The sequence below is a fragment of the Leuciscus leuciscus genome (assembly GCF_965113295.1).
Source record: "Leuciscus leuciscus genome assembly, chromosome: 5".
Taxonomy (NCBI): domain Eukaryota; kingdom Metazoa; phylum Chordata; class Actinopteri; order Cypriniformes; family Leuciscidae; genus Leuciscus; species Leuciscus leuciscus.
This window is the reverse complement of record NC_138729.1, coordinates 11,266,439-11,289,914: the sequence shown is the minus strand read 5'-3', so window position 1 is coordinate 11,289,914 and position 23,476 is coordinate 11,266,439. Positions and strand designations below refer to the sequence as shown.

Here is a 23,476-nt window from a genome sequence, read left to right as displayed (position 1 = left end):
TGGTTCACCATGCATTTGTTTAATACTTGAAAGTGCTCACAATTTTGAAGCTAAATTAATGTGATACGTCAATCAAATAGTGTAGACCCGCCCCAGCGATATGTTGCCGTGTCCGCTTATTATAAGCGACTTTTTTTTCTTCTCAAAGTTGGTCAATAATAGCAGTTATTGGAAACAACTCTACATAATGTCATTAATCACCATAGTTTTTTTTTCTTTCTTCTTCTTTCGTCACGTGTTTCTGCGTTTCCCAACTATCTTCTAACCCGGCGAGAATTTAAAAAAAGTACGTATTCACGATTTAAATGACCAATATTTGTAGGATATACATGTGAAAACTATATTATTACAAATAGGGTTGAATTCAGGTTTATTGGGATACTTTTACCATTGCCATTGAGATGACTGGGGAAAAGTGTGCCAATCAACCTGAATTCTTCGACGACGTGACCTCTACAAAATAATACTATTATTTAAATTCAACTCAATATTTTTATCGTGTCCACGTATGTGGTAAGAGGCGATTAAATAAGATTTTATTTGCGATGGTTGAAATCGCCTTCGATTCGATTTCAATTTCGATACTTATTTTGCTACGGCAGCCGCTTATTTTTCTAGTAAGATCTGGCAACACAGCCAACGCATGGTAACGGGAAACTGGAACGTGGACGGTGCATTAATATTTAGGTTATAAAATATTAGATCTAATTTGAAATGTACTCAAGGCTGGCGGTAGAAATCATCTCGTCATAATATTTTGTTATTACATTGTTGTTGTTTTTTCGTGTTTTTTTTTTTTACCGGACTGTTTACTTTCTCTGTCTCAGGACACATAAAATAGTTATTTATTTTACTACATTCGAAGTGGCCATCGAGCTCGCAGCGTATCTCATAGTAACCGGTGTTCTTTTACGGTGGCAGAAGCACGGGTTGTTTTCCACTATGCGACATTCCACGGGGAACGAAACTTCACTGCTTTTCACGTTAAGCGTTTTAGAATGTCCCCTGCTGCTGCACGTTAGCTTATGACATTGAACCTCTATCTTTCTCAATTACACTGTCTTACGTAAACGTTCCTAAAAACACCTCTGGTCTTCAGGTGTTGCGCTAGCTCCCAAACAACGTCATTAAAAGCTTTGGTATTTTAATTAGATTTCAAGCTGTATCGCGAGAGATACCAGAGCGTCATGGTGACATGCAGTCTAATGTTAATGCCGCATTGTGTCCTGCCAGGCTCCCCAACGCTCAGTTCAAGCTCGACAGTCAACGGGACGCAGTAACGCCTGCTCAAAATGTATCGAAAAGTTTGGTTTTCCTACTAATGTGACAGCTTGCTGAATTGTCTACTTGGCATTTTCTGGAAATGTCCAAGACACGCGAAGTGCTACTTGTTGGGGAAGGCAACTTCTCTTTCTCAGCAGCTTTGAGCGAGAAGGCAGGCGATGAGGTCGGCGTGACCGCCACTTGCTTTCAAAGCGAGGATCAAACATTTAAACACGAGGGAGCCGTGTTGAACATACAGCGACTCCGTGAGAGAGGTCGGTTATGTGATTCTTCATCCTGATAATGTTGTCAAGATTGTCTTGTGTACATACTCTTGCAGTGCTTTCTTGCGTCTTTGTTGTCCCGTCTGCATGATTTCTGAAATATATTTGTTACATTTTAGTAAACCCAGAGTTTACAATCTGCTAATGTAAACATTCAAGTATACCTATATTCTTCCCACATAAGTATCTTATCCCTGAATTTGCATGCCTGCAGCCAAGTCCATAAATTTATACAGCCGGTTGCTATGAAACGACCGAGGAGGGTTTAAAAAGCCTCCTTGAATTCTGTATGATAATTCTGCAGAGGACATAATTCAGTATAATCTTTTCCAACAATTCCCATTGCAGGAAATGTTGTTCTGTTTGAAGTGGACTGCACGTGTCTAAAGGAGCACGAAGCCATCCAGCATCATCTTTTTGACTGTGTTATTTTCAATTTCCCTCACTGTGGGCGTAAAAGTGGCGTAAAGAAGAACCGCATCCTGTTGGTGAAATTTTTCCAAAGGTAAGTGTGACACACTTGTGGCTAAGATCTTTATTAGGGTGTTACGTAAGCTTGACTTCCAGCGTTATATAATGTTAATACTGAGGGGATCAAGAGTTTCGAGGTCTTCATATTTCATGTATAATGGATGGATGTTTTGTGTGTTTTTTTTCTAGTGCCGTTGCAGTCCTGAAGGACAATGGGGAAGTGCACGTCACCTTGTGCAATGGGCAAGGCGGCACTCCGTGTGACAGTCCAATGAGAGAATGGCACAATAGTTGGCAGGTGGTTGCCATGGCAGCAGAAGCAGGGCTAATTCTCAGTGAAATCCGTCCCTTTGACTGTGAAACGTATCAAGGTTACAGATGTACTGGTTACAGGTAAATAGCTTTGCACTTGGACAAGTGGACATAGTCCACTAAAATGTGATTTGACATGGTGTAGTCAAGTCACCTTTATTTATATAGCGCTTTATAGAATACTGATGGTTTCAACGCAGTTTTACAGTGATAACAGGAAAATTATGCATTTCGGCTGTTTTTGGATTCAGTTCTGTTGAAAAGATCATTAATTATTAAATTAGTTCATTTCATATATAAAGCAGTTCTAAAAAAAAATGATGTCATCGTCCGGCTCAGTTCAGTTCTAGAATAAAGAACTTTTAATGTTCCTGTTACAATTATGTAATGGCATTCAGTTTTAAATTTAATAAATGAAATTATTTTGCTAAGGAGTCAGGACAAAGGTTTTCATGTAGAGGGAGGTCTGACCCACATCTTCACTCGGAGTCTCCCGCACACCATGCCCGAGAAACTGAAAATGGAGAAACGCATTGGGAAGGAGACCGTTTGTTTTGAGCTTCCAGCAGAGTTGAGTAATTATATGAACAGGTGAGTGGTAACTTGTTGCTTATTGAATAATAGCGAAACTAAGGGTACGTTTAAAGTGGTATACGTTTTTCGTGTGCAGACGATAATGTTGTCAAAATGATCCCGCACTAAAAACACTGTATTATGCATGCCATGCCAGTAGTTGGCGATGTCACTTTGAAGAAACTACGCGCCTATAGACTGAACAAATAATATGCATGTGCATGACGTCACCGTTTTCACAAATTCGCGTTTTTGTAGTTAACACGGAGACTATAATGGTATTGCATTCAACAACTTGCACTTTGAAACCTGTTTTCAAAAGTTTGCATTTTCAGGCCCCAAAACACCATTGTCCTATAAATGAATGCCCAAAACGCATACATTTTTTTAGTTTTTAGTTACAGAGAAGTCACATTCTTTTTAATAATCTGTAACATTCAGTTACTTTTTTTCAGAAGTGACTTCTATAATGTTATTAACGTCAAACAGGCACAAATGCGCATAGGTGGCAATAGTGTCGCAGATAAGACATACTTCACCATTAACTCATTACCCACCATTGAAGCAATTTTCCATAATTTATGACGCAACGCTTTCCTGCCATTGACACAATTTTCCAGCAATCTGTGTTTTCACTTATATGGTAGGAGGAGCTATTCCACATCTTCTGAAAGAATACAGAATTTCTGGATCAAAGCACTGGCGAAGAAGCAGAAACAAGCGATAGAAGCATTGCTTATGCACATGCCTATGTAAAATAACGTGATCATCAAACATTGAACATCATATACAGTAGTTATAGCGGTGTATACTCAAAAAACAATCCAAAAGCCGCAGCAGGCTAAGACATGAGAAGATTATACTAAAGACGCGTCACACCGAAGCATTACATCTGATGTTATCTTTATACTCCGTTTCACCAGCAGAAAGAATAAACACCAATCACTTACTTTGGTAGATGCATTCCATCAGTCAAGTGAAGATACATCAAACAGCGCATAGTAACAGATAGTGATGGTAGTAACGTCATTGACAGTAGTGACGGTCAAAAGAAAGTTTTTCCCCATGCTCACCCTGCAGCCATGCTCAAAACAACCCGCCATGTCCCACAGGTGAACACGCACGCTAATATACACACCACACCCCCTCACGGTGCCATAGTTACAAATGACGTCACACCACTCGTGCACATACACAACAGTATAGAAGGAAAGAAGAAATATCATGAAAGACTAATCAAACCCAATGTATGGCTCCTACTACAGTAGTCAACATTTGAAGTGGATCAAAACCTTTCATTAAAGTTATACATGAATTTTGAACAATACCCGTACTTGTCTTAGGACAACTTTGATGAACTTTTTTGATCCACTTCAAATGTTGACTACTGTAAATCAAAACAGCCTAACTGTACCGGAAATTGTCGACCCAGGGCGAGGTACAGGACTGTAAAGCTTTGGAGGTGTTGATGGACTCAATCTCAATCTACTCCATCTATGTTATGATCATCGTAATGAATCCGATCTGGACAGATTCTTTGAAAAAAACATGATTTATGCAGCTTTTTGTTCAAAATGTGGCTTTTTTAATGAAATGTACCCACATTCAAATTTTGATTTAAAAAAAAAAGTTTTTGTTGTTTAAAAGCAGAGGGTCTGTTCTTTCTTTTGATATATTACATGTTCAGATATTCATACAACAAAATATTCGGAGGGCCATGAAATCTTTATGAAAATAATAATAAAATGCTGACGGTGGCTGGCAACTTTAACTCATTAAAAATATTTAATGCAATTAACACAGCATCCGTTTTTTTCTGTCATCCTTTGGCTGCGCTACAGTATATGATCACGCTATCATTTATTCAAGTGCTATTAAACTATTCAAGCGCGATGAGATGCAAAAATAAGAAATTAAATTAAATCTGTACTGGCGCGCAATCTATGAATCTCCTGTCTGTGTGACAGACAGAGGACTCATGCTCACAGAAATCCGTTTCAGACAGCGCATGGCCGCTTTGAGTTCTCTTTCATCCTTGAACAGACAAAAACACATAAAAGTATGCCAAAATGTCTGCTTTGTCAAAAATCCTTGTAAGCACAGTCTTAAATGAGTTAAATTAAGTCTTAAAGGTCCCATGACATGAAATTTCCACTTTCTGAGGTTTTTTAACATTAATATGAGTTCCCCTAGCCTGTATATGGTCCCCAAGTTTTTAAAAAATTTAATCTGTGTAAATCGAGCTTTTGCTATCTTTCTCTGCCTTTGAGAAATTGGAAGCTCAACCGGGCTGATCTTGAATCTCCTCCGTATGACGTCATAAGGAGAAATGTTACATCCCCTTTCTCTGCTTTGCCCGCCCAGAGAATATTTCTCGCCCGTGAGAAAATGAGCTAGGAAGTAGAACGCGCGCGCGCGATTTTAGTTTGTCCACGCGAGATATCATGGCTTTTGAGCAAGCGAAGCATTATAATTGCTCAATAATTGGATGTACAAATGAACATCGAATGGTCAATACAGAGCTGGGCTTACTGAACGTCGGACAAGTAAGTCAACAAATTATATATAAGTGTGTTGCTTTACTGTTTATGGTTACCTAGCTTCTTACACGTAGAATGTGGCTGTCACATTAGCTATGCAGTTACTTGCGCTAATGTAAAGGTAGACAGCATCAAGTTACACACACTGTAACGCGAGTGTTGTACATTTCTTTGTTATTTGGATAACCGTTTTCCTGTTGGTTATATGGCGCGCGCGATATCCGCATTTCAAGATCGCAGAGCTTGATGTAATTGTAATAAGATAAATTACAGACGCTATAGATCTCTCATGAAAAGTCAACAGTAGGTTCGCGTTAGCTACATGATAATAACTGTAAACCATCCGAATAAAGTACCGTATCCAGACAGAATATTTTAAACTAACCATTCGGAAACGTCCTGCTGGAGCCACTGAGTTGCAACTTCTTCATCCGTTGCTTCTCCATCTGGATCAGATTCTGGGTCAAACTGAAATGCTTGAAAGACTGCGTGTCTTCGTGCCATTGCTATATATCCAACATAAACAAACATGCATGGTACCGTTGCGCAAGATGGTCAAGGCCACACCCACCCTCCACCTTGCGCCGCCTTTCTCCTCCTCATTAGTATTTAAAGCTACAGACACCGAAACGGCCCGTCTGAAGGAAGCTCATTCTGGGACTGGCTTGTAGTGGCTATAATTCTGCACCGAGGCTGAATTTTTGGAAAGAGATTTCAGATACAGTACTAAGGACCACTAAGGACTATATTAAAGCCTACAAAAAGTAGCATGTCATGGGACCTTTAAATGTACGTAAAGAGTTGAGGACATCGGATGCATGTCAGATCCACGTCATGTGGGGCAAATCTTAAAGTGACAGCAGCCTATTAAACCTGCTGCTGTGATGTCTGTCATTAATGCTAATCAAAGAACAAAAGAAAAAGAGAAAATCACTCACTGCTCTTGACTGAACTTTTGTAGCTTTAATAAGGATTAATCTATGTTTAATTTATAATTTATGCAGTGAAGATTGATAACTTTACTCAATTTCTCTATTTTTCCAACATTTTAGATCAAAATTTAAAATATACTGTCTTTATGTTGTTTTTACATTAATTATAGAATAATTAATAACTACAGCGAACTTCCGCGAATAATTACAGAAAAATTAGCAGTTTATTAGTACATTTTTGTCACATGGTCTACAGAAATACCATAGCAACACCATTGGTTCTCACATGTCTCATGACCAGATGTCAAGAGCATCATATAAGCTTTACAACAGAGGGGAAGATTATTAGTGAATAATGACTTGCAATATAGCAGACAAGTCATATGAACCACTTTTATGTTGCTTTATGCAAGGGATGTATGAAATAGCTGTACCATGTTGTCCGATATTAGAGATTTTTTTATTTATTTATCGGTCTTGTTTATATAGAATATTTAATTGCACATGTTCATTTATCACATTTTCATATTTTGATTGCCTTTCCCATCGTTTACAGGCAGTGTTGGGTGTAACTTTTTACTAAGTAATTAATTACTGAATAGTAATTACTAATTAATTTAATAGAAAAAGTAAAGTAAGGGATTAATTTTTCTTTTTCTGTAATTTAATTAGTTACCTCTGATTTAATTGCATTACATTTTATATAGATTATGGAACAATTCTATATACAGCAATAGTGGAATTAACATCAAAATGTTACATCTAATGTTAAAATGTATGTTTTTAATGTAACCTTCTCCCTTTAAATACTTTATTCAGTTCAAGAATTTATGCAACTGAATATTATTTATTTGTAAGAATTAAAAGAGCAGTGTCAGGTCTATCATTGCATTGTTCAACTGGTCGAGGTTGATATGGGATTTAGAAAGTAATTAGCAATAAGTATTGTAATACTTTTTAGAGAGAGTAATCTAATTACACTGTTGAAGATGTGATTAGTAGCTAGTAATTAATTACTTTTTAGAGTAGCTTACCCAACAATGCAGGTTACAGGTCATAGTTAATCTTTAAAATGTATACTATATATTAATACAATTTTAACTTAGAATTTATAAATGTAATCTTTAGCAAATATTTAAAAAAAATTCATACCGTACATTACAATGTTGTGATGCTTAAATTGACTAATTAAAATTTTGTATGGAATGTGCACATCTTTTTTTTTTATTTATTTTTTATCTCGTGTCTTCGAGATCTTTAATCAAAAATGTTATATTTCAATAGCAAACGACAACAATCCAATCAATTGGCCAAAATCAGGTCCTTGCTTTAGATTTTTTTCTTATCATAATAGGGAAAAATAGACTATCGCAACTCCCGTTTCATGGCAACTTTAATCTTTAAAACAATTGTTTTTACATTTTAGGGATTTATTTTATGTAGACAAAATAGGATAGGATTAATATTTGTAAAAGAAAATTGCCATTTAATGGTTATCAATAACATGAAAATGTTAGTGGCCTGGATACTTTTTTACAGAAGTCATACAGGTTTGGAACAGCATGAGTGTGAGTAAATATTGACAGAATTTCCTGTTTTGCATGAATTATTCCTTTAATGTAATGAGCATTCAAAAACTAGAGGTGACAGCGTGATCAAGGCATTTATAATTTATATGCAAACTCATCTGTAAATGGTGACATTGTCAAGCTAAGATCACAAATTATAATCTGTTATCAGTCTTACACTATATTATACAAAAGAGATGGGCTGTTCACTTTAAAAACAATAATTGCAATTTTTTTGTCAGTATGCTTATGCCTTAAGAATTTAAGTGTTTTCATTAATTTACTTGATTCTTGTGTCTCCTGTCAGGAATTTCCTTGGTCAGCAATCCCATCATCCAGTGAAAACTGTCCAGGAACAGTTACTTCGAGAGCTAAAGTCAGTCTGGCCTGTTTGCAGTATAAATGAAGACTTCCCAGAACTGGTAAGCTGCCTACCAGAAACACCTGAGGCTTGTGACTCCACTCTGACCCAGTCAGAGGTCTACTGGATTAAACCTACTGACACCTATATATTTGACCAAAGCGAAAATGAGCAAAAGGACTGTGAGTCTATGGATGACCAACAAAGCTTTACTGGCAGCTATGCACTTCGACCGTCTCTGTTGCTGCATGTCCAAGAGATCACCCAGAACGAGGACTTTAGCCCTGGTACGCTTCATGCGGTCAGTGGCCTGGTCTTTCAGAGAGTGCCCATCTCCCTGAGCCGTTCTCCTGCATTCCACCAGCTTCTATTAGTGGGAATGTTCCCTACAGAATCCAGTCCTCTCCAGTGCTTCCAAGATTGTTTGGAGTCGCTTCTCACTTCTTACAGCGTCTCCTTTGAAGAGGCGCAAATAGGCCTAGAGCAGCAAGTGTGGATGAATTCAAAGATGCTTCCCAAGTTTGGGCGGATTGCATCACTACCCTCTTTGTCTTCAGCCCTCGATGACGGTTTACAGTTAATTGGCGTCTCAATAAACTTGGATCATTTAGCCACTGTGATTTTCGGCATTTCTGACTGGTGCTTGCTTTGGAGTGCCGATCCTCGCTTTCTTAAGCATTTCGAGGCCAATCCACTTGGACCTTTCAGTCCTTTCTCCCTTTACCCACCAAGCTACTCGCATGATGTCAGTTTCTGGATGGACCCAGAAATCTATGAGGAACTGGACTTCCATGCAGTCGTGCGAGAGGCTTCTTGCGGTTCTGTTAAAAACGTGGCGTTAGTAGATCGCTTCAGACACCCACACATGGGTCATGCTAGCCTCTGCTATAGGCTGACGTATCAGTCGTCAGATCGCGCCCTCTCACACAGCCAGGTCTTGGGACTACAGAATCAGCTACGGAGACTGTTACCCCTGCGCCTGCAGGTCACGCTGAGGTGAAGAGGTTTAAATGGATGTATAATCTCAGATTTTAATTTTTAAAGATAAAATTTAGCTTCGTAGATGGGAAGAGTGAGTCTTTATTTTGACTGATTTTTTTCTGCAGGTTTTTTTTTTTTATATATATATACTCAAAAGTGAGTGGTTAAAAAAAAAAGTGTAATTAAAATGGGGTATTATTTCCATTTATTTAAAACTGACATATCAAACTATTTGAGCTGAAGGGATTCTTTTGTTGCTGTGTTTGAAATCCTATCATGTTTAAATATTTCTTATGCTAATAAATCAAAGTTTTACATTATTCATATTGATATCCAAGAAATGTTTACAAATTTCAGTGGTACTGTTAATTTTCCTTGTTGTTTAATATGAATTAATTTAGCATGTTGTTTAGGGATCTTGTTTAATTAGGAAACTTAGAGACATAATTATTAATGCACAACTGCAAATTTAATCGGATGCATTTTTAAAAAAATGTTCTTAACATTTTTCTAGGTTCTTTGTAGGGCACGTGTATGTTTACAATATATCTGCAGCTGCATTTGATACTGTGATATTTATGGAATGTCTATGTTTATGATCATTTGTGACTAAATTGTATTGCAAGTGTGTCATTTCTATTCTTCTGGCAGTAACGTCAACTAAACAGGATCTAAAAAATAATGGCTTGTGGTCAGATTACTCAAACTAACCTGCTTGGTCAAACAGTGTTGGACTGGTTGGGATGCCAGCCATTTTGATATATGATATAAATACCGTTTGCAAAATGTGTATTATCTTAGACTCCTATATTATAGCACATATCTAAAAATAAACGCACACCAGAGTAATATTTTGTTACAAACATTTCTAAATGGTCCACCATATGGTCTATCATTGAATAAAAAAATAAAAAAAATTAAAGTGTGTAGCAGTTTTTTAAATTATTATTTCATATATCATGACACAAGTACCAAACTATTTATCATGAGACTATGCTCCTTTATCATATTAAATCCTTTTAATATGACTATGCTCCTTTATCATATTTAACTATTTATCATAACTATGCTCCTGTTCGAGAATATTGAGGGCTCATTAGTGTAAAATCTTTATGATAACAAATTAAAACAAAACAGGAAAGTGTTTTTTTCTTAATTGGCAAAAATCTATTTAATACAAAAAATGTGGAAGAAATGTCATAATTCCACATGTAGTTGTTTAAATGTTATTTAAAAATTATCTAAATGAACTGGTTTTATTCAAGTCAATAATATAGTTTTAAATGACTAAGCCAATCTAACTCATTTTTATGGGGTAAATACCCTTTTAATGTTACAGTTGCCAGTTATGGCTTTTTACAGTGAAACATGGTGTATGGATATCGTAATCATTCAGTAGCATGTTATTACCAGTGTTGGGTGTAATGCATTACTATGTAATTAATTACAGTGATTTAATTACTTTTCCCTTGAAAGAGTAAAGTAAGTGAATACTTTGACTTTTTGTGATATAATTACAGTTACTTCTGATGTAATTGCATTAAATACTGTATAGACTATATCGAACAATTCTATGTAAGGCAGTAGCAATAGTGGATTTAACACAAAAAAATAACATCTAAGGTAAAATGTATGTTTTAATGTAAGCTTCACCTTTAAATACTTTGGTCAGTCCAAGAATAATTACATGCAACTAACCCTCAACCAAATCCTTATCCTACCCTAACCCTATAGTAAGTACATGATGATGTAGTTGCTTAATATTACTCCGTACTTAAATATATAATTACACTGTAACAATGACACCTTAAAATAAAGTGTAACCGAACCGAATACTTTACAAATAATTTAGTAATCTAATTACACTGTTTAAAATGTAATTAGTAGTAATTAATAACTTATGGTTTATTACCATCATTGTACCATAATACAATGGTACTACTAAGTAATAGCCTTATACTGATATTAATCTAATTAATTGTTCAGCTGGCTTAGATAATAGCCAAATGTATTGAATGAGAATAGATGAGAAAATGTTTATATTAAATCTGTAATGACATGTTTGTATAAATCTAAAAAACTTAGTTGTATTAAAAAGTACTTTGGTCAAGTCAATGAAAGCATGCTAAATTGGTGTTTGCAGTAAGGTTATTAATTATAGTTAACTAAAACTTTACAAATAAAATTAAAACGGAAAACAAAAAAATTTAAACTAATTCAAAATACCAAAACAACTACAAAAACATAATAGTATCTCAATTATGCTACTAATGTAATATTGGTAATAATGTTTGCCATCCGCGTGCTAATGGCTCTCCGTCGAACTGCGCTGTGTAATGATGACGTCACGCACGGCCAGTAGAAACATGGCGACGAAGAGTCTCCGTCAACGCAACAGACGGGGAAGCAAACAAGATGCAAACAACGTGAACAACACACCTACCACTGACAGCCGAGCAACAAAAGAAGACAAATGTGTTGAGGACAATAAGTCTAGTGACCCCCGTAATGAGTAAGTAACCATAAGCCAGTCCAGCTGACGCGCGGTGTAACATTTTGTAGTGTTGACAGGTCGCTAGCTCGCTAACGTAAGGCTGTCTGGAAATGCGATTAATACAGATGGCAAACACATTAAATATCCACAGACTGTCTAATTAACACGAAGAGACAGAAATACTAAAATGTATCCAGGCGACACGAATAAGCTCGCTTTAATGTAACGTTAACATGACGGCTTTCATTCAATCGTTCATTCATTCAAAGGCAGCTCTTCTACCGGTGTGTAAACGCTGATCAGCGCTCCACAGAACAAACAAACGCTGAAAAAGAAGTTGTGTATATATAATGGTCGTTCTTTTAAAATGAATGCTTGTTATTATTCAGCTGGAATACTTTAGTGACACATTTTCAGATTTGACCATTAGCATGTCTGATGCTGTGTAACGAAAACCTCAGGTGCACATTCGCGCATGTCCAATTTCATAATCTTCTTATATTGTCATTAGCTGAACAGCGCAGGAGGAATACAATGACTCTCTATTGACATTGTTGTCTATTTTGTCTATGCGACAAGCTGGAATTTCTCATGCTTACTATATTAATTATGCTTGTGAATGAGTTTAATTTTATGTAGATTGACGTTGTTTTAAATACTAAATAAATTAATTACAACCTTGTGTTACCATGTGCTCTGTTCCCATATTGCTTATTAGTTTGCTCCCAGATAAGCACATTAGCTCCTATTCCCTGGCTCTCCATTACAGGTCATCCAGTAAGGCAGGACAGGTGTGGGCTCCTGAGGGCTCCACAGCCTTCAAGTGCCTGGTTTCAGCCCGCTTCTGTGCTGCGCTGCTCAGTAACATCTCTGACTGTGACGAAACCTACAATTACTGGGAGCCAGTGAGTTACATATTTTCCTGGTTCACAATTTTTTGTTAAGCTCTCAGGGTACAGTAATAAAAATGGCCTGGGACCATTTTGGGCTAGTTGATGGTCCTGTTAGCCTGGCACTGCGTTCTCATTACGTCTTATGTTGTTATGCTTTGCGCACTTTGCTTGCATTTATTTATTATTATTATAATTATTTTTGTGTGTGTGATTTAATCATTATTGTTGTTTCAATTCTGATGTCACCATATTAATATTATTTATCTGACTAACAAAGATTTAGTAAAAATTGCGACTTGTGATTTAATAGTAAAAATAGGTCAATTATTATTATTATTAAATGTCATATATATATATATATATATATATATATATATATATATATATATATATATATATGTGTGTGTGTGTAAAACTAATTTCTACAGCTTATAATCATCTTTGACTTCAACACTCAATAATGAAATAATGGTGCAATTTGTTTTATAATTTTTAACCCATTTAACACGTATATATTATAACATGTTTTAGCATATATTATATTGTATGTATGTATGTATGTATATATATAATATATATATATATATATATATATATATATATATATATATATATATATATATATATATATATATATTATACTGTGTGTATATATATATTATTTTTATGGTGGGTTAAATAAAAGTCAAATAACTCCAGCTTTTAGTTCAACACTTTGTGTGTGTGTGAAAATTATGACATAATGTTGCAAAATGTTTTTGGTTTTATCATTTTTAACCTATTAGATATTATAATTAATTATTTTTAAATATATTAAATTGTATTATTTTTATGATGTAACAAGAAAATATTTACAGGGCAAGTAAAAAGCTAAAATACTGGTCTAACTGGGACAGCAGAAAGCAAATCCTTATTGTTGAGAGCCCTGATCTGTGTCACTGTTGTGTCCCGTGATGCCCTGGAGTATGTAATAACCCAACCCATTAGCGACTGTCCTGGTGTAGTTCAGATTCAAGAACTTTTCATTTGTCTTTACTAGAAGGTTGTCATGTCTATTCCTGATCACAGACAGACTATAGAGTGGTCTAAAAACCTTATGAATGTGCCATTTTGTTGAATTTCAACCTTTTTCTGAGAGCTATTCACTTAAGTATATAAAAGAATAGTACCAAACTTTCTTAACATTCTTTTTATCTCTCTGTTTGCTGGCCAGACTCATTACCTGCTATATGGAACAGGGATGCAGACATGGGAATATTCCCCGGCCTACGCAATTCGTTCCTATGCGTATCTTTGGCTCCATGCCCTTCCTGCCTGCTTTCATGCCAAAATATTACAAACCAACAAGGTAAACTAGTCACCAGCCCCAAACTAGGTTCTAGATTGGTTACCAGTTTTGATTTTGTACTTGTAAGCATTTGTAAAGGTGAAGGATAGGCCTATATTTTTTTTTATTGTAAAGCTACTGTAATGAAAATGATTTAAATTGTAAAGTGCTACTGTGGGCACATCATGGTAGTATGTGAAGATGTAAACTAATTTGCTGATGTTCCTATTCAGGTCCTTGTGTTTTATTTCCTGCGCTGCATGTTAGCATTTACCTGTTGTGTGTGTGAGCTCTACTTCTACAAGTAAGTGCAGAATACTACAAATGGCTCCTCAGCATTGGGCTAAAATAGGTGAATTTTACAGTGTGTGACGAAATAAAAGTGGCTCAAAGATCTGATGTCATGGGTCTCACACAGGGCCGTGTGTAAGAAGTTTGGCCTGCATGTGGGACGGCTTCTGCTGGCGTTCCTCGTCCTGAGTGCAGGGATGTTCTGCTCCTCTGCAGGTGAGTCAAATCAAATGGGTCATTTGTGGCTTATCTGCTTGATCACATGGACTTTAGATGATAATTGTAACTGCTTGTTACTATTTTTCTTTTTTTGACATATTGTGTATACACTGCAGGTTAATGTGTGTGTATGTGTTCTATGCAGCTTTCCTCCCCAGTACGTTTTGTATGTACAGTACTGTGGTAGCTATGACTGGCTGGTTCCAGGGACACCCGAGTCTGGCTGTGCTGGGTATTGCAGCGGGGGCCATAGTGGGCTGGCCCTTCTGTGCCCTTCTGGGGTAAGAAATGGGCTACGATTTATATTTTTGTATATTGATAAGCAGGGTCAAAAACCCGCCAATGGCAAAAAAAAAAATTCTGCCATAAATATTTATTATCAGCCATGAAACTTTATTTTGCGTTATGTATATTAAAAATGATATTTTGTCCTTATGGGAAGAATTATTTGGCTGATTTATTTTAAGAATTATTTTCCTGATTTTTGTTCTCCACTTTATTTTTTGGGGGCTTAAAGTGTCCCTATTATGCTTTTTCAAATAGTACCCTTCATGCAGTGTGTAATAGCGGTTTGTAAATGTAAAAGGTCTGCAAAGACAGGAGGGGTTTAGATCTTTTTCTTTGAGAAAGGAGGTGATGCTGCAATGTATTTTAGGAAAAATTAAAGTGTTTTTGTCCTTTGATGCATGTAAACTTATTTAAGGAGGCCTCCAAAACAAAATAAGGAACTTTTAAAATAATAGGATAATAGCATTATAGGATCTTTAACACATTTAATCCCATATTATTTCCTGCTCATGTATTTATGTGCTCACAACTGAAACCAATTTTCTACCAGATATTATAATATTTTACCATAATATTGTCTACATACACTAATGTTTAAACCTTTGGGCCAGTAAGTTTAAAAAAAGAAAGAAATTAATACTTCGCATTGAATTAATCAAACGTGACAGTAATGTTACAAAATTACTATTTTTAAAATAAATTGTTCTTTAAAAACTTTCTATACATCAAAGATCAATGTATTTTTTTTTTAACTTTGGTGTGAAATCGCATATTATAATGATTTCTGAAGGATCATGTGACACTGAAGGCTGTGGTAATGGCTGCTGAAAATTCATCTTTGCATGGAATAAATTACATTTGAAACAGTTACAAGTAATAATATTTAACAATATTACTGTATTTTTTTAACAAATAAATGCAGCCTTGGTGAGCAATAGAGACTTCTTTCAAATAATAGGGACACTTTAAGCCCCCAAAAACTAAAATGTGGAGAACAAAAATCAGAAAAATAATTCTTAAAATAAATCAACCAAATAAAACCCCAATCTTACCGACTGGACTTCCGGTGCAAATTTCTTTACTTTTTCACTTTATGTAACTTTCAAATCTGACCGTTTACAGAACATGTTCATCAGGTAAAAATCCCAGGTTCGTCTGCGACCTGGGTCATGTCCTGATCCCACTTCTCTCTCACCATTACTTTCTAACCTACTTTCCTAACAATGCAAAGCAAAAAAACAAATATAGTAATAAAAAAGTAATCGTAGTTTAATCCATGAATTTTCCTGCAGTTCCCTAATAAATGAAAATGGCTACTAGTAACTGTTTTATTTACTCACCAAAGTCAATGTTTACTCACTTTTGGCAAAAAGCCATAAAAATAATCCTGATCATCCAACTAGGTGAATTTAGGATCTGTTTACTGGTTGATTTTGCAGCATACCCATTGCCTTTGACCTGCTGTTGCTGCAGAAGAAGTGGAAGAGTTTTATCATGTGGACTCTGGTGGCGCTGCTGCTCTTTCTGGTTGGGAAACTCCTAGATCTTTCTTTCTATCTTAGGTTTCTGAATTGTTTTTGTGTCCTTCAGACACTGAAATTTCATCAATGGCAGAATGGCATTTAAAAATAAAAAATATACAGAATCATTGTATTATACTGATATGTTTACACTGATAACACTTGTCATTGTTATATTTTTTTGTAGGTCCCTGTTGTTGGAATAGACAGCTACTATTACGGGAAGCTAGTGATTGCTCCTCTGAACATAATACTATACAATGTGTTCACTCCTCATGGGCCAGATCTCTATGGTACAGTTCAAATTATTTGTATATACTTCTAGAAATGATTGACTCATCCTTAAAGGTGCTGCATGTAAAAAAAATTTGTGGCTGTACTAAAGCATAAAAATACCATAATATGTTTGCTGAGATTTAGGAAACATGCTACGTTCAAATGAAAAAAAGAAAGAATGATGAATGCTATAGCCAGTTATTCAAATTTGAGTTTTTTTTTCAATGTCAGAATGTCTGTTTTTGCTCTGGTCTGTGTTAACCCTGCCCATTGCCAATTTACCCGATAGTATTTCGACACCCTGAGTTGCCAGTTGGGGGACAACAGCATATTTCAGCCTTTGAAGCTAACAAAAAAGTGGGTCAGAGATTCCAGATTCTACCTGACCTACAAAGCCTCAATAATAATAGCATTGTAAAAGTACTGTATACATTAGCTGATCAACGCACAGTGTAAGGCTCGTCGCTTTCCATTGTCTATTGTGCTCCTCAATCTGGCAACCCGCGTATGTGTTGAGTCTGATGGTGCGTTCACACCGGACGCGAATAGCGCGTCAGGCGCGAGTGATTTCAATGTTAAGTCAATGCAAAGACGCGTTACGCGCGTAAAAAATTCCTGCGGCGCGAATGAGGCGTAGAGCGCGGCGCGGTAGACGCGAATACGCCTCATTCGCGCGTCAAGTTCGCGCGAATTGAGCGTCTGGCGCGTTAAGCGCGAATGTTTTATGTAGTGCTTTTTGTGCATTCTCGCGTTTGATGCGAATTCGCGTCTGCCGCCCGAGTTGAAAAATCGGAACTTCTGCGTCAATTCGCGCCGCGTTAACCAATCAGGAGCCTGCTTGCTGCTGTCACGTGGTGAAGTGACAGTTTATAATGTTATTTTATGTTTGGCCTCAATAAATTATTTTGTAATATGACTAAAATGCTTGGTGTGCAAAGCAAATCTTTCACATAAAAACTCGATTTCAATATATGAGAGATACTCATTTTGTATTGAATGCTATTTATTCCATATCTATTCTAGATTATATGAAACATTATTATTCTAATGTAAAGACAACAAACACAATTTAGTGTATAAAAACTTTTTAAAAAATCACAGGACAGGTTTCACTTTTGGAGGCTTGCTCCATTTATTATCAAAACAAAAATAAATGACAGATTAGGTGGGTGCGGGCGAGGGTGAACCTTGCGCCGGGCTGTAGAGCGCGGGCTCGACAGGCATAGACCACTCGAGGCCGAGGCCTTATACGGCCTACGCTGTCCTCGTCAGCGTCCTCATCGTTAGGTCCATCAAACCTAGCTCCTGGAGCAAATTGTGAAACTCCTGAAACCCTCCGGAGGGTCTGGTGGACCCGAGTACAGCGACGATGTCCCCTACGCAGCTGTTTCTGCTCTCCAGAGCATATACGAGCGGTGACTCTCTCGATTAATGCTAATGCTAATGCTCGATAAACATCTAAAAAAGATGGCCGCCAACGGGTTTCGAAACTTTCGCCTCCGGATTTCGCCTCAAACAGCGAAATTGACGCGCGTAAAAACAAAAGTTTGAAGCGAAATTTACGCGCGTCAATTTCGCTCTTGACACGCGAATTAACACAAAGTGGTCAAGCGTCAAACTAGACGTGGCAGGCGCGAATTTGACGCGCTATTCGCGTCCGGTGTGAACGCAGCATGAGGAGGAGCGGGCGCGGGAGATAACTCTTCAATATTACATTTTTTTACCGCAGCTGTCAATATTACATACTGCACCTTTAAAACAAACAAAAATAGTTTATAGTAAAGCACGTAAATGATAATTCTTCTTAGTGCCGTCAGATGGCATCAGTCATCAACAGTTAAACCTCATTGCAGTGTTTTTTTCTCTTACAGGCACAGAGCCCTGGCATTACTACTTTGTAAATGGTTTTCTTAATTTCAACATTGTGTTTTTGTTGGCCCTGTTTTCTCTTCCTCTCACGGCGCTAATGGAGGCACTGCTTCAAAGATTCAATGGTAATAGAGAGTAATGTGCCTTTGACTTGTTTTTTTTTTCATTTAAGTCCTTAAGTTGCCAACTAAAGCCCCAACAAAATAATTGTGACGTTGGTGGCGTACTGGGCATACTGTTAATCTCATGTTTCTTAATGTATAATTTGCAGTTCAGAACCTCGGCCGGCCGTACTGGTTAACACTGTCTCCTATGTACCTATGGATGCTGGTGTTCTTCACTCGTCCACATAAAGAAGAGCGCTTTCTGTTTCCCATCTACCCTCTCATCTGTCTGTGTGGGGCGGTGGCACTATCCTCGCTGCAGGTTAGAATTGCTTCTGCATGAAACAGAAGCTGCGTAAGTCTTTTCTTCCCTATTGTGATGTATATCCCAGTGAAACGGCTTCTCGAACAAGAAAAATGTAGGGTGTGGCTTGATTTTGTCCATTGGAAATTGATTGGATCATTGTTGTTTGCTATTGCTGTGATCTCGTACCAGTGAACACGTCATCAGAGATGTTGTTGCAAGAGTTATTTTGATAAATCATTCATAATAGATAATGCAGTATTACATAAATATAAGAATTATCAATTTTGATTTCATAGTGAATTTACTTATATGGTACTGAATGATTTGTATATATTATTATAATTTAAAATGATTGTTTACTATTTTAATATATTTCAAAATGTATTTTATTCCTGTGATGCAAAGCTGTATTTTCAGCATCATTACTTCAGTCTTCAGTGTCACATGATCCTTCACAAATCAGTCTAATATGTTGATTTGGTGCTCAAGAATTATTCTTTTTTTATCATCAGTTGTGCTGCTTAATATCTTTGTGAAAACCATGATACAGTTTTTCTGGATACTTTGATTAATAAAAAGTTCAAAAGAACAGCATTTATTTGAAAAAGTTTTTTTGTAACATTTATAAACTTTTTTTTTTTTTTTTTTTTTTTACTGTAACTCTTGATCAATTTAATGCATCCTTGCTGAATAACAAATATTAATTGATTAAAACTGATTTCTAACTTTTTAACAATAGTGTGCATGAAACTTCAAGATTCTTTTAAAGAATATCTTTGTGTTTGCATTAGCACATATCCAAAAACTACAGAGAACTGCACATCTTTATTAGCATATTTCCCCAGTGTTGTGTAAATTAGTTTGCTGGTAAACCTGCATGGAATTTGAATGCGATACTTTAATTTATTCTCCCTTTTAAACAATTTTCTGTCTGTTTTTTCCATATAGAAGTGCTATCACTTCATATTCCAGCGCTATCGTCTGGAGCACTACACCATCTCCTCCAACTGGCTGGCTCTCGGCTCTGTGCTGCTGTTTGGAGTGCTCTCACTGTCCCGATCTGTGGCCCTCTTCAGAGGTAAGGACAAATCATGGAAGGGCTCAACAATAAGCATGTTGAGAGAGATTTGGGCCAAATCTAATGACTTTTGCCCCCAAAGGTAGGGTTATAGAGCTGGCTGATGAGGTTGATAAACAAAATGATAAAACATTTTTACTTAATCTTTACTTTGTGCAGTACAATACTCCCTTTGTGATGTCTCTCTCACTTGGGGTTGTTGTGTGTGTTAAGGTTATCATGCTCCGCTGGATTTGTATCCAGAGTTTCACCGCATTGCTAAAGACCCTGCTATCCACACTGTTCCAGAGGGAAGACTAGTCAATGTTTGTGTGGGGAAAGAGTGGTACCGCTTCCCCAGCAGTTTTCTCCTGCCCAACAAGTGAGTTTGAGTTCTGATTAAACTCTTCAAGACTGTACATAAATATATACTACTGTTTAAAAGTTTGGAGTCAATAATATTTAAATGAATACCTGAATACAGCAAGGACACATTAAATTGGTCACAAGTGACTGAAAAGACGTATAATGTTACAAAATATTTTTTTTTCAAATACATGCTTTTCTCTTCAACTTTTTATTCATCAAAGAATTCTGAAAAAAATGTATGGGGGTAATATTATAATATTAAGGCATACAGTAATAATAAGCAGAACACCTCTTTTCAACATTGGTAATAATAAGCATATTAGAATGAACTCTAAAGGATCATATGACTCTAAAGACTGGAGTAATGATGCCATCACAGGAATAAATTACATTTTAAAGTATATTGAAATATATAACAGGTATCTTAAATTCTAATTTTATTTCACAATAATACTTTTTACCTGTATTTTTTATCAAATAAATGCAGCCTTGGTGAGCATAAGAAACTTCTTTCAAAAACATTCAAAAATCTTACGAACCCCAAACTTTTGAACGGTAGTATATATCTATGATATACACTAACTATATCTTATTAATTTCCAGCTGGCACTTACAGTTCATCCAGTCAGAGTTCAGGGGTCAGCTACCTAAGCCATATGCCATGGGTCCTGATGCCACCTGGATACTTCCATCAGACATGAATGATCAGAATCTTGAGGAGACATCTCGATATGTGAGTGACCTAACACATACACTTGGGACTTCAATTTTGGTTTTGTAATTGGTCTTTTTATTTAAAGGAGTTAAATAATTAAAAGGGATTTAAGGGAAAAAAAAGAAAGAAAGAAGAATGGTTAAAAGTTCTAGGTCGAACAATTGTAGTTGTGAAGTAATCTATTACAACTATTTGCAAATAATGTTTTATTCCTTTTTATTCACTCTTATTTCTGTCTAGTATGTCAAACGAAAAATGTTTCTTGTCATGTCAAATTCAGTTAAGAATCCTATAAATGATAACATATTTTCAATTAAAAATTGTTGAAAAACATGTAACGTTTGTAAAAAATAAATAAAAAAAATTGTAGTTTGCATTGCTGGATATTGCTGTCAGTCATTTAACATTTCTATAATGAAACAGTTGTCAAATATTTTGCTACTTGCATCTTACCATGCACTCCCCACTGTTAAAACTGGAGTGCCATGTTGGAATTGGCACTCATCTTCTGTTTTCCGTAAGGACCGCATTCTTTGATTTGATTGGTCATCTCAATCATTTTGCCGTTGAGGAGCGCTGTTAGACCACTGAGACAGACAAGCCTAAAAATGAAACTTGAAACACTTTTTGTCCACCTCAATGTCTATGGTGGTTACAGCCCGGCTCTATACTGAGTTTGAGTGCTATTTTACTTCGGAAAAAAATGTATTCAGCTCTATACACCCCTTTTTATAATTTAAAAAAAAATCATGCACATGTTAAAGTCTGTATCACTTATCTACAACCTTTAAATGTCTCTGCATATGTCTGTGTTGTAGCTGAATGTGAAGTACATGTCATTTTCCATGTTCTCTGGCTCTCAGGTAGAACTGAAGCAGTGTCATTACCTGGTGGATCTGGCAACAGAAACAGAAGCCCCTCTTGAACCACGATACGCCAATAACAAAGAAGAGTGGAGCATTATTGCTGACAAGCCTTTTCTAGACGCTACCAGGCAAGTCTTTAGTGGTGGAGTACATGGGCATTTTTCAAAACGAGTGGAAATTTGTTAACATACAAGAGACACTTGTGGGTAATTCATTCAGAGTAAATTAATTCTGCTGTAAAGAGTCATTGAAAATTGTAGGGTGTGTGCTTATCCACTAGAGGGCCCGCTTGTCCTTTTAAAATATACTTATGACATCATTCTCAAGCGCTCATAATGAATCGTTGTGACACAGGGTGTCTAATCATCCTAAGAGAGATTATCCTTGACCCAATTTATCAGTAATTAGCTCTGCGTGTCTTTATTGCCCAGTTCATGATGGCGAAATAAATGTAGAAATGGTTTCTTTTTAAAGAGAAGTGGATTGTGGAATTCTGGCTTTTGTGAACTATTTTGTGTATATTTCATCCTTTTCGTGATCCTGTTGCTCTTCTCTTTTCGTGTGTCTCCCACACAGGTCCTCCAGATTCCTCAGGGCCTTTTTTATCCCGTTTCTGTCTGAGCAATACACCACCTACAGCAGATATGTCATCCTCAAACCGAAACGACTCAAAAACACCCGGAAAAGAACGCAAGCCTGACCTGCCTTTCCTGCTATTTTTTCATAATCACACCCCTCCATAAGTCCTGTCTCTTGCAGTGCTTCATCATTTGGTCCCAAGATGCTCCTCCTCAACTCTTTCTGGCACACGTGGGATTGTTTTTGTGCGTGAGTGCGAATGAATGAACATGTATGTCAGAGTTTGTTTGAGCAACTTTGTTATCAAGTCATGCAGTGTCAAGCCTGTATGTAGACATCAGCATTGCTGCCCATCCTGTGGACAGTTTCAGCACAGAGCATGAATGCCTTACCCATCTTCTCCAATCATCTCCGCTCCATTCCAAGCCTTCTGTTCATTCATTCCTGCGTGTGCTTCTCTGCATCTCTCTGAAGCGTTTCAGAAGATTTCTGTTTAGATGACCCTTTAAGGACTACAGTCCCTCATTTGAAATGACCTCATCCTTGATCTGGGACAATGAACTGTACTCCATGAATGCAGACCCAAACCAGATCTAATGTGTCCAGAGATATGAACTGCTGTTCATTTGTCCTGTTTGAGCAACTGGCCCAGGCCAGCCTCAGCATCTCAGGATGAAAGTTGCACCAAGAACTGAAGTTTTTCTTCAGTTCCATCGTCTGGAAAAGTGGACATTGACTGTGAGGTCAGACTGCAGACCAGAACAATTGAGTGTTTACATTCCAAATAATGTTTGTCATCTGAATCATATCAGTGTTAACTGTGATTGAGTCAAATAAAAGAAGGCTGTCTTAATGTGTGACTGTTTCAGAGAGGTCATTCCTGGAATGGATGCACTAATATCTGTTGTCTTTGTGAACTTCAGGGTTTTCCCGGTTATTAAAAACCTGGAATTGTTATATCCTAGCCTGAAAAAGTCATTAAATTATGTAAAATCTTAAAATAATAAAGTTCTTCTC

At 36.6% G+C, this 23,476-nt stretch overlaps 2 protein-coding genes and 1 long non-coding RNA gene across 3 annotated transcripts; 2 read left to right on the top strand and 1 right to left on the bottom strand.

Moving 5' to 3' along the window:
- The first annotated feature begins 106 nt into the window (after positions 1-106).
- Positions 107-9,967, top strand: fdxacb1 (ferredoxin-fold anticodon binding domain containing 1). The gene is made up of 5 exons (XM_082170100.1): positions 107-1,538; positions 1,896-2,052; positions 2,208-2,411; positions 2,763-2,921; positions 8,251-9,967. The coding sequence occupies exons 1-5, from the start codon at positions 1,364-1,366 to the stop codon at positions 9,302-9,304; spliced, it is 1,749 nt and encodes a 582-aa protein (XP_082026226.1). The 5' UTR covers positions 107-1,363; the 3' UTR covers positions 9,305-9,967.
- Positions 4,533-7,538, bottom strand: LOC309499102. The gene is made up of 2 exons (XR_014206151.1): positions 6,253-7,538; positions 4,533-5,057 (listed from the first exon to the last, which is right to left on the bottom strand). It is a non-coding gene; the product is annotated as an uncharacterized lncRNA (long non-coding RNA).
- A 1,650-nt stretch (positions 9,968-11,617) lies between the features above and the next one.
- alg9 (ALG9 alpha-1,2-mannosyltransferase) lies at positions 11,618-23,316 on the top strand. Its single transcript, XM_082170098.1, has 15 exons — positions 11,618-11,797; positions 12,549-12,684; positions 13,886-14,020; positions 14,233-14,303; positions 14,418-14,506; positions 14,655-14,790; positions 16,237-16,324; positions 16,505-16,610; positions 18,465-18,587; positions 18,734-18,888; positions 19,822-19,951; positions 20,165-20,312; positions 20,903-21,032; positions 21,878-22,008; positions 22,457-23,316. The coding sequence occupies exons 1-15, from the start codon at positions 11,622-11,624 to the stop codon at positions 22,578-22,580; spliced, it is 1,878 nt and encodes a 625-aa protein (XP_082026224.1). The 5' UTR covers positions 11,618-11,621; the 3' UTR covers positions 22,581-23,316.
- Positions 23,317-23,476: the final 160 nt, after the last annotated feature.

What these genes read in the sequence shown, in the direction of transcription:
- fdxacb1 (XM_082170100.1), top strand. Translation starts at nt 1,364, where the DNA reads ATGTCCAAGACACGCGAAGTGCTACTTGTTGGGGAAGGCAACTTCTCT. An exon ending in TTGGTGAAATTTTTCCAAAG is followed by an intron (nt 2,053 to 2,207) that starts GTAAGTGTGACA and finishes TTTTTTTTCTAG; the next exon opens with TGCCGTTGCAGTCCTGAAGG. An exon ending in TACAGATGTACTGGTTACAG is followed by an intron (nt 2,412 to 2,762) that starts GTAAATAGCTTT and finishes TATTTTGCTAAG; the next exon opens with GAGTCAGGACAAAGGTTTTC.
- alg9 (XM_082170098.1), top strand. Translation starts at nt 11,622, where the DNA reads ATGATGACGTCACGCACGGCCAGTAGAAACATGGCGACGAAGAGTCTC. An exon ending in CCTACAATTACTGGGAGCCA is followed by an intron (nt 12,685 to 13,885) that starts GTGAGTTACATA and finishes TTTGCTGGCCAG; the next exon opens with ACTCATTACCTGCTATATGG. An exon ending in TGTGAGCTCTACTTCTACAA is followed by an intron (nt 14,304 to 14,417) that starts GTAAGTGCAGAA and finishes GGTCTCACACAG; the next exon opens with GGCCGTGTGTAAGAAGTTTG.